Consider the following 10,582-nt stretch of genomic DNA (forward strand, 5'->3'; position numbering starts at 1 on the left):
ATTGAGCAGGATATGGATTTTTTGCATCAAACGGCTGTCGAAGAGCTTGACAAAATGAATGAATTCGTATGAGACGGCCTTAGGCAAATTCTAAATCGTTTGGGAGTTACGGCTCGCTGAAAATGGCCGAGAATTGTGGCTCTAACTTGTGTTTGTGGGATGTGTTTTTGTAGTTCTTATGAGTTTGTGTACAAGACACCTCTTTTCGATCCTATTTTTGGGTCGTTTTTCTAAAGACTAGAGAGAGGTCAAAAATAACTATTTTTTCGTGAAGAAGACAGCCCCATACTCGGAAGGAGGCTATTCTACTGTGATGGCGCCTTCAGATTGTGATTATGAATGAAAGAGTGCAATTGAGAGTGAGAGCTACGCTCGTCTTGTACCCGTGAATTTACCTCAATACAGATCTCTGATTTCCTCTGTCTACTCTATGTGCTTGCAATTTTTGTTATTCAGTTTGTTGTGTTCCTGTGTCTCGTCACAAGCGTTTTCATTATCAAACGTTCTAAAAAGAACATCCACCTCGAATGCATTGTGCTCCTATTTTCACCTCGTCAACTACGTGAATGAGAAGGTGCACTTGAATGGTCAGCATGGTAGTAGGAAAGTGTTTCTCGAATATACAATCTCTCTCTCTCTCCCTCTCTCTCCCTCTCCCCCCCCCCCCCCCCTCCCCCCCGGTAGCAATCAAGAAACCATAAATCACATTGTACACTACCTCACATTGTCTAACCATGCCCGATCCCCTCACACCTTGGTCTAGAGTTGCACGGAGATCAGGACTATCGGGTTATAATATCGTCCTTATTGGTTAATTCCTATATTTATAGGTGCAACAAATCTGCACACTCACGTACATGACAATCCATGTAGCGGACAAAACCCCTTTGCGACTTGGTCAACTCAATACATGCCCTAGCTAGTGTGAACTACCTTAGATTCTCTAGCCATGTCCAATCCCGACACACCTCGATCGGACGGTGCACGGAGATCAAGACCACTGGTTGTAATATCGTCTTTATTGGTCACGTACATAACCTAAACACACATGTAGATAAACCACACATATTTCCAAACACATACTCTTTTCTCAAGCACCGCATATATTTCACCTGAGTGACTGCATCCTCGCATTCATCGCATATTCTAAAACGCTTCACATGGTGGTGACAACGAGCTCTCTTACTGTGAAGAGATGCTGAGCAAGGAGCACAATAAAGAATCTCTTCTTCAAATCACTCTACAGCAGCCGGAGCACAATAAAGAAGCTCTTCTTCAAAGCACTCTATAGTAGCTACATGCAAGCTCACATGTGCAAACGGCTCGCAACATTTTTTGACGCAAAAATGCAGCGTGCTTCAGAAACGACTTTCCCGAAATCATTTGTGCATGTGAGATACCTAATCATCTCTCTCTCTACTACTTAAACCCATGGAAGCTACATGCAAGCTCACATGCACAAACGGCTTTTGCAAACAAGTCATTTCTGAAGTCCGCAGCTTTTTCCGGATGCAAAAACGCTTGCAGACTTCAGAATCAACTTTCTCACATGTCGTTTGTGCATGTGAGCTTGCAAATGACTACATACCTAACCCTAACAAGCTACATGCAAGCTAAGTGTACATGCGCGAACGGCTCAAGGACTGTTTTAAATAATCCTAGATCTAAACCTACACATACATATACCCTATAGTGGCCGTCACATACATAACTCTAAACATACATATACATAAACCGCACACACTTTTGAGCACATACTCTTTTTTCGAGCATTGCACACATTTCACCCGAGCGACTGCATCCTCGCATTCATCGCATATTCTGAGAGGCTCTACAATCAAAATCTATATATATCCTAAACCTTAATCCTAACCCTAATCTTACACCCTAATCCTAATTAATTCCCTACCCCTCAGGTAGTGATGTGATGATCATGATGATGATTTTAGTCTGTCAGTTTACTTTTTTTTTTTGCGTTGAGACATTGGATTAGATCCACCAAGATTGTATCAGTTTGGTCTCATGGGTCATTTTGGCCTTTTGAAGATGTTTAATATACCATTTCATTTCATTTCATTCTCTCTCTATCTCTGTCCCTATGTCTCTTTCTCTCTCTCAATGTATGTTTGTGTGTTTGTATGTGTGTGCGTAGATCGCTTCTCTCTCTCTCTCTCTCTCTCTCTCTCTCTCTCTCTCTCTCTCTCTCTCTCTCTCTATGTGTGTGTGTGTGTGTGTGTGTGAGTGTGTGAGAGAGAGAGAGAGAGAGGAAGAAAGGAAAAAAGGGAAGGGAGCACGAGAAACAAGAGAGCGAGGGAGCATACCTGGCTCTCCCTTCTCTCCTCGTGTGTGTGTGTGTGTGTGTGTGTGAGAGAGAGAGAGAGAGAGAGAGAGAGAGAGAGAGAGAGGAAGGTGAGGGCATCGCTTGCCGAGAGCGTCAAAAGATCAAATCCAAATTTAAGTTTTGATGTTCTTGGGTAATTTTTACCCCCACTGTCGATGTCGCTATATGCGACACTCATAGCGACGTCACTAGTTTTGAGGGTGAGAGGCTCTTGTAGTGTTTCCTGGTTGATTTGGGTTTGGTGGTCCAAACTTGATAAGATTTCTTTGGCTAGTACATAAGAGCATAGAAAACAAGTGTGTGATGCAAAAACATGTTTGTATGCATACATGTTAATAATCATAATTATGAACATTACTTATTAAGCTACTCATCCTATATGCCCTAGAACACTTCTATATACTCAAGAATTTGGAGTTTGCCATGTGCCCTTGTGTAGGAGATTTTCCTTAAGGACTCCAACTTTTCATAAATTGATCAAGGAGGACGTTGTTATCCAAAGTTATGCATGTTGCCATAGGAACCAATATATCCTACTGTGGAACCCTCGTCAAAAAAATTGCTTACAAAGTTAATAATTGCGATCTTCAACTTTTGATGATTTTTTAACCAAATCACTTACCTTGCTTATGTGATGTTCCTTAAGCCATGTAGTCTCATCTTGGGCTAATTTGGATATCCCCGTTATATGTATAAATCCTATTCTAGTGTTAGGACTCTCAAATCCACTTCACGCTTAGTCATGATACATTGTTTCAAACATGCGTTATCCGGTTAGGACTCTGAAATCCAATTCGCGGTCTTGGTGATGATATATTGGTTCAAAGTTGATTCTAGCCCCTTCCCAAGCTTTGTCATGTCATGTCATGCTTTGAGCATCCTTGATGGTTTTATCCCCATATACATTGCACATTGTTGATCCAACTATGTATTTTTGCTGTATGAAGCTGTTGGTGGAGTCAATCTTTATAATAGCAATTATAAACAATGATGTCATTCAAGTTAATCTAATCTACATTTTCACTATTCTACTTGATCTACATCTCATGCATGATTCCTCCCCAATGTTTTTATTTTTTCCAACATTAGTGTAGACATAAGATCTATTAAACTTAGGTCTAGCCCATGCATTCATGCTTCCACCCTATATCATCTTCAAAAATAGATGCAAGGGATCATTAATGGACATGCCCTTCTTTTGAGATGTCTTCAACTCTAACTTTCTCACCTCTCTGCTGGTCACATCCAGTTAGACTAAATTTCTCAAAGCATAGGACCCTCACCTCTCTGTTGGTCACATCTAGTTAGACCAAATTTCTCAAAGCCTCCTTTGCGGAACTAGCATTATCTAAGTGTTTCCATTTTGCAACCAAATATAGCTCTCCTTTTTCTCACATTTAGATTTAGATTTCCAAATTTCCTAGTATATAAAAGAGCAAAATTGAACATTATCGCAAAGCCACCTGCTAAGAAACACAAATTACATCAGTCAAAAGTGGCAAGGAATGTCCATTTTGTACATGAAGTTCAAACATGGTAATTTGCTTTAGAGTAATTCAGCCGGAGTCGTTCACAATCAGATGAGAACTTCATCTCTAGAAAAGACAGTAACAAGCAAGTATCAACATGACAAACATAGGAGAGTAATGGACACTTCAAAAATATTCATACATCTCTCATGAAGAGATTCTCGCACAATCAATGGATGCGAGCCTGAGGAAGGAATACAAGAGAAAACCTTCCTTTATATTATCAAAAAGCTACTCTCAAGCTCCCCATAGAGCACAGAAAGGATCACAAAAGCCACAAATTGTTTCTGAGAAGATCATAAAACAAGTAACTGATAGGAAAACTTTAACACCGCCAAGTCATTGTGTCAGACCATAACCTGGATCACAGAGCAAAGTACGGAGGAAGCATCAAACACGTAAGGTAGACGCCTCCAGTTAAGCTCTTGAGAAAAAGGTGTGCAAGCCAGTATGCAAGTTTCCTTCAGAGTATCTTTCCGACCATAGATGATTGCATAACCTTCATCTGTGGCAAAATTTCTCTGCACAACCACCCATAACTCTTCGCCTTGTCCAACAAGCATGCATGAGAAGATTGGATGCGTAAGTACAGTATCAAGCATCACAAATGGAAGATATCCTACCGACACCCATTGCTTGCTGGAATCCTCATACGCCATCAATTCATGTGTCCACTCTTTCATAGCCACAAGGTGTCCCATCACCACAGCCACTCTTCCCCTGGCGGAGCATGAGTCAAAAATATTTTGAGGCCACAGCTCCGGCATAAAACGCCATTCCTGTCTATCAGGGTCCCATATTTCTCCTGAGTATATTTGGTCTCTTCCGCTTTTGCCCCCAATCACATACAGCTGGCCATTCCTTACAACCACTGCCGCATGTCCCCGGTAATGATGCATATCAGGCAGGCTCTCCCATGCCAACATGTGAGTGCAATCCAACCTTTCCACACTCTTGAGAGCTCTCGGCCTGTTGATCGGGGAGAGCCCCATATGCTCGGGCTCTCCCCGACAGGAATGAGTGATGAAACCACCAACAGCATACACATAGCCATCAAGCAAGGTCGAGGCAAAGTATTCACGATTGGTGAGCATCACTGGAGCAGATGTAGGGCAGCTGTTTCCTCGAAACAGATCGACACGACAGAGTTTGTTCCCATCCTTGTTGAGAAGGAGAACCTCACGTGGAGAGGCGGTGGCAATGGGTCGAACAGGATCGTGCAGAGGCAAACAGGGCAGATATTTGATGGGAAAATAGCGGATGTGAAGCTGATCGATAATCCACCATGAGTAGGTATTCCGAGGTTCATAAGACAAGCGCGGGTAATTGAAGCAGAGAAGAAGCTTAGTTTCGAGGTTGCAGAGCTGGAGGCGAAGGGAGAAGAGAACCTGGGACTCCATGGCGCGTTTCCAGCAGAGAGAGACGCAGCAGGTTTGGGCCTGCACGCGCGAGGGCAGCCGCGCCAAACACAGAAGGGCAATCTCATCAGGAATGCCTGGCAAGATGGTGTTATTGCCGTCTCCACCAGAATCCTTGACAAGGGCAAGCTGCTTCGTCTTCTTGCTCATTCTGCCTTGCTGATGCTATGCCACTCTTGCTCTCGAGCGTTTCCCGCCTCAGACAGATATTTTAGAGGACTTGTAGATTTCCCAACCTTCAAATGTAAAATTTAAAAGTGGATCTCAAAATTCGTAGGTGGGATTACCTGTTACCTGGATTACACTAAATCTAGGTTTTCATTGCAATGCCTCAGTAGGGCACCCACATGCTGGAGTGTGGATTATTTCAAAAAAAAGGACGTGTGCATTATTTCAAAAAAAAGGACGCTCTGGAGATGGAATCAACCCAAAAGTTGTAAAACCTTTGAATTTGAAGGGCAAGGATGATATGGTGTCATAACCAACCCAAATGATTTTCTCATATTAAACTAATCATTTGATGTGGGAGAATAAACGGGAACAAGGGTTAGAATATAGGTATGTGCTTTGAGGGCTATACCGACACGGGGCCAATGGTAAAGGGGCCCAAATGAGAGATGATCTGTCAAAGAGCAAGCTAGCTAATGGAGCTTAAAGACCTTTGGGTTAGCTTCATTAAAGACCTCCAAAGGTTAGTGTTAAAAAGTCCTTTGACCTTAGATAAGCTAGGGTTGAGCTTGAGGTGAGAACCCAACCCAAGCTTAAGGTGCTTGTCGTGCTTGCCGACTAGGGAGCTTGAGGTGCTTGTGGTAACACCACCCAAGCTTGAGATGCTTTGTCATGCTTGTTGACTAAGCTGCTTGAGATAAGGCGTGCAAAAGTCAATCATCAATCCCTACAAGGAGGGGACGAGCCCTACAAGAGGGGGGATGAGAGGAGAGAACACACACACACTCACACAAAAAGGCATGCTTGGTACAAAGAAAGCAAAAGGGACACTTGTCAAGTTCCTCCTCATGTTGCCCTCATGGTGTGTCTAAAGCCTATTGGTTGGCCTCCCAAGGGGTCCAATGATAAATTAGCTAATTAAATTAATTATTTTTGCATTTATCAAGTCCTCTCTCTCAAAGAGGAAAGGAGGACACTTGTCCCAAGACTAGCATGCTTGCTTGATTTGCCTCTTGCTTGTGATTGGCTAGGCTTGGAGGGGTCCAATGAGCTTCAAGCATGAGCTACAAGGGGGGTTCGACCAAGGAGGCTAAGGGGCCTACTTAAGGGGTATACTCTCCCACACACACACACACACACACTCTCTCTCTCTCTCACACACACACACACACACACACATTGTGTGGTGTGCAAAGTGCAAGAGCTCCATCTCCTTCTCCAAGCAAGTAGAGAAGTTGAGAGCCTACACCAACACTCTTGGCAATGGAATGCAAATCCAACCAAGAGCCATGCTTAAATGCTTAAACTTTCCATCTTCTCCATCTTCGATACTATGCTATTATGTATGCTAGCAAGAAGAGTGATAATAAGTGAGAAACTAATTCTTTCTCCTATGAAATGTTTCTTCTTCCTCTTCCCTACCCTCATTCCCCGCTAGCTCTCTCCACCTTCGAAGGTGTTTGGGGCCTTGGGACTGAGGCTTGGGATAGTTAATGCTTTCCACAAAGTTTATGCTATGCTTGTGATGCATGAAGCTTTCCATATTCATTGCATCACCTAGGTCACAAGGAACACAAAGATTGTATTGTAACAAGTCTCTCTTGATGGGAGAAACCATAATGCAAATGCCTATTGGAGGGGGGACCGGCTCTACATTAATCCGGTCCTCAACTGTTGTCATGTTCTCTAAACTCTCTCTCTTGCAAAAGTATTGTGCATGCCAAGTTAATTAAATGTTTTGTTTACGTTGCTACCATCAATTAAGTCCACCCGTTATGCTCACAATGTAGTTTCTCAAAGGTACTATCTCTAATTTCTACTACTCTCAAAGTTAATAGGCCATTTCCATTACATTGGTATCAGAGCATTTGGTTTCTCTTTTCTTGTTGAAGGAGAGAGGTCCTTAAGTAGCCTATAAATGGTTGATTTTGTTGATTATATTAGGGTAATTGGGAATGGGATCTATTATCGGTTTTAGTGAGCCCACTATGTGGGATATGGTGCACACCTCGGGAGCTTTGGAATTAATAATGGGGTCTTTTTAAATTTGCCTATGGATTTACTATTATTGAGCCATAAGAAGTCCGACAGAAGCTAGTCCTCGGCAATTCTGCAATATTAGACCCACTCCACTACTCTCTATAATCAACCACTTCGAGCCGTGGGTGTAGATACTTAAGTGCCGATTTTCAAAGGCTAAGAGGAGTAGAAACTAAGGTTTTGAATTGCCAAAGCATACACTAAGTAAGTACAAAAATTTTGTTAAAATGGATGACAATAACCAAGAGAGTAGAATGAACATTGATAACTTTGATTTTGCACATGAAGGTGCTAATGATGATGCCCCTATGTTTGTCAATTATCTTGTCACTAGGTTGCAACAAGCTAGTGAGCAACCCTGCTTTGCAAGCCGAAGTTACTCAAAAACTTCGCGCTTATGGGATTACCCTACCTCTCCAAGAGGAGAGAGAACTTAGGAGGCCTCTTGAAAAGACCCCCAAACAAGACTCTCTCCCATACGAGAGGAGGAATCCAAAGAGCAAGAAAGCAATGAAACTTTAAGTTCCTTTGAAGATGTGGCTTCACGAAGACAGCGGTTTAGACGATCACCAACTCCTTCCAAGAGGAAATGTTCAACCCACAATCCTTCTCCTCGTCACTGCGAAAGGGAAGAGAGGAAACAAAGGAAGAAAAGGGCTAGGAAGAGGTTAATGTCTTCTCCTTCTTCTTCACCTTCCTCCTCTTCCGATGAAAGCCATGGCTATTCTCCTAGAGAATACAAGAGGGAGGACATTGTAAATCATACCCTTCATGGCAAAGGTCACAAAAGCTAAAGAAATTCAAAGAGGGAGGAAATAGTATCTCTTTTCTCACCTATGATAGCACCTTTGGTGCTACCAACAAAGTGTTGGCCTTCATCCAGCAATTTGATGCAGCCTTTGGAGACGAGGGCTTCATGCAGTCCTCCAAGCTATGCCATGTAGTTATGCACTTCTAGAAATCGGCTCATCAATGGTGGGCTAGCCTTCGTGGCAACGACGAAGCCCCGAAGACATAAAAAACTCTACGAGTTTCCATCATGAAGCAGTTCCTTGCAAGCGATGCAAAGAACAAAGTGCTTACCGAATGGTGTAGTTTGGAGCTTCTCTCTCATGAGTCTATCCACAAGTATGTAGATAAGTTTTGGGATTTACATCTCAAGGCTACTGTCTTCCAAAATATAGACTTTGCCAAGCAAAAGCAACAGTTTTGTGCGGGATTACCTGAAGAGATGGCCGAGTACGTCAACTCTCAACAGTCTGGTTCTATCACCGAAGTAATCCACCACACCATGGTTGCTTCGCATATCAACTTTCAACAAGGGGCTAGACGGAATGTCAAGACCATGGAAAATAAAGACAAAGGTGATTCCAAGGGGAAAACCAATGCCCAAAATTCTTCCCAAGGCAATTCCAACAACAACAACAATAACAATCGGTCCAAGGAGAAGGGAGTTTCAAAGGTAAAAACAAACTCTCTCTTGAAGATCTTGAAGATTTTTTCAAGGACCATCAGTTGGTTAAGGGCTTCCACCATCGAAGCTCCAAAAGAGGATGCTCATTGCAAAGGTGCACCTCTATCCTCTGCTTGGGGAAAGGTAGGGGAACATGATCATTGATGCCTTCATCTTATTTGACCCTGGCTCTACTCACAACTTCATATCAACAGAGTTGGCCACCAAGCTGGGCATTCAAGCTTTTGAGATGGGAGATGTTGTAACGGCCGACACTGCTTTGAAGAGAGAGCGAGCCTCCATTACTCCCTTGATTGGGAAGTTGAGGGTCCATGTCCAAAGCTATGTCGACAAAGAAGACTTTTTCATCTCTCCTCTCCAACATGAGGATGCTATCCTAGGGGCACCATGGTTCAAACGCATGGCTGCCAACATGAAGTTCCCTGAAAGGAGAATCTACTTCACCTACAGGGGAAAGAACATGTATATAGATGCTAGCGAGTTTGGTCGCACCATACCACTTGTAATTTTGTAAATCCTCTTGCTTTTAATAAATCAATGAAGAGGTTTTTGCGTACATGATTTTCGTCAAAGATTCTTTAAAAGATCTTAATGTTTCATTAAATCTAAATGGTAGGAATCAAGAAGAGTTAGACTTGTCTAAATTTCTAAAAGGATTCCAAGATGTGCTCATGGATGATATCCCTATGGACTTACCTCCAAAACGAGGGGATAATGACCATCAAATTGAGCTCCTACCAAGAAGCTCACCACCTAACAAGCCTCCTTATCAAATTTCTCAAGCTCAACAAGAGGAGATCATGAGGAAAGTACAAGAATTGGTTGACAAAGGTATGGTGAGGCCTAGCTCCTCTCCCTTTTGTTCTCCAGTCCTTTTAGTGAAAAAGAAAGATGGTACATACCGTATGCGTGTGGACTATCGAGCACTAAACCATATCACTATCAAAAACAGATTTTCCGTGTCTCGGGTAGAAGATCTTTTTGATAAGCTACAAATCTCTACTTACTTCAGTAGGATTGACCTTAAAAGTGGCTATCATCAAATAAGGATAGTGGATGAAGATATTCTAAAGACTGCATTTCGTACAATGTTTGGCCTTTATGAATATCTAGTCGTGCTTTTGGTTTGACTAATGCACCAGCCACATTCAATCTTCTAATGGAGGAGATCTTTAGACCCTACCAAAAATTCACTGAAGTGTTCTTCGATGATATCATTATCTACTTCAAGTCCTTGGAGGAACACAAGCAACATCTCCAAGTGATTTTCTAAGCATTGAGGGAGAACAAGCTTTTTCTCAATCGAAAGAAAAGTAAAATTTTCCTTCAAGAGATTCAATACCTAGGTCATATTATCTCTCAAGATGGTATCCATATGGATCCCTCGAAGTTAGAGGTAATAAAGACATGGACTAATCCAAGGAATCTACATGAACTAAGAAGCTTTATTGGTATGAGTGCATACTGTAGACGCTTTATAGCAAAATTTTCTCAAATAGCAGGACCATTACATGACTTAACAAAGAAGAACGTTAAGTATTCATAGACTACTAAGGAGAAAAATGATTTCGACAAGCTCAAAGAGAATCTTACCTCCCAACTAGTCCTCATG

The 10,582-nt window shown here is 42.3% G+C and overlaps 1 protein-coding gene across 1 annotated transcript; it reads right to left on the reverse strand.

The window, feature by feature from the left end:
• Positions 1 to 3,968: 3,968 nt before the first annotated feature.
• Positions 3,969 to 5,525, reverse strand: LOC147425532 (F-box/kelch-repeat protein At1g16250-like). The gene has a single exon (XM_086499902.1). It carries the CDS (start codon positions 5,436 to 5,438, stop codon positions 4,218 to 4,220), a length of 1,221 nt encoding a protein of 406 aa, XP_086356028.1. The 5' UTR covers positions 5,439 to 5,525; the 3' UTR covers positions 3,969 to 4,217.
• Positions 5,526 to 10,582: the final 5,057 nt, after the last annotated feature.

The sequence above is a fragment of the Adiantum capillus-veneris genome, chromosome 25 (genome assembly GCF_014529385.1).
Source record: "Adiantum capillus-veneris isolate H3 chromosome 25, ASM1452938v2, whole genome shotgun sequence".
NCBI lineage: Eukaryota > Viridiplantae > Streptophyta > Polypodiopsida > Polypodiales > Pteridaceae > Adiantum > Adiantum capillus-veneris.

Excerpts from the sequence above, each read along its gene's own strand:
- LOC147425532 (XM_086499902.1), bottom strand. The coding sequence starts at position 5,438 with ATGAGCAAGAAGACGAAGCAGCTTGCCCTTGTCAAGGATTCTGGTGGA.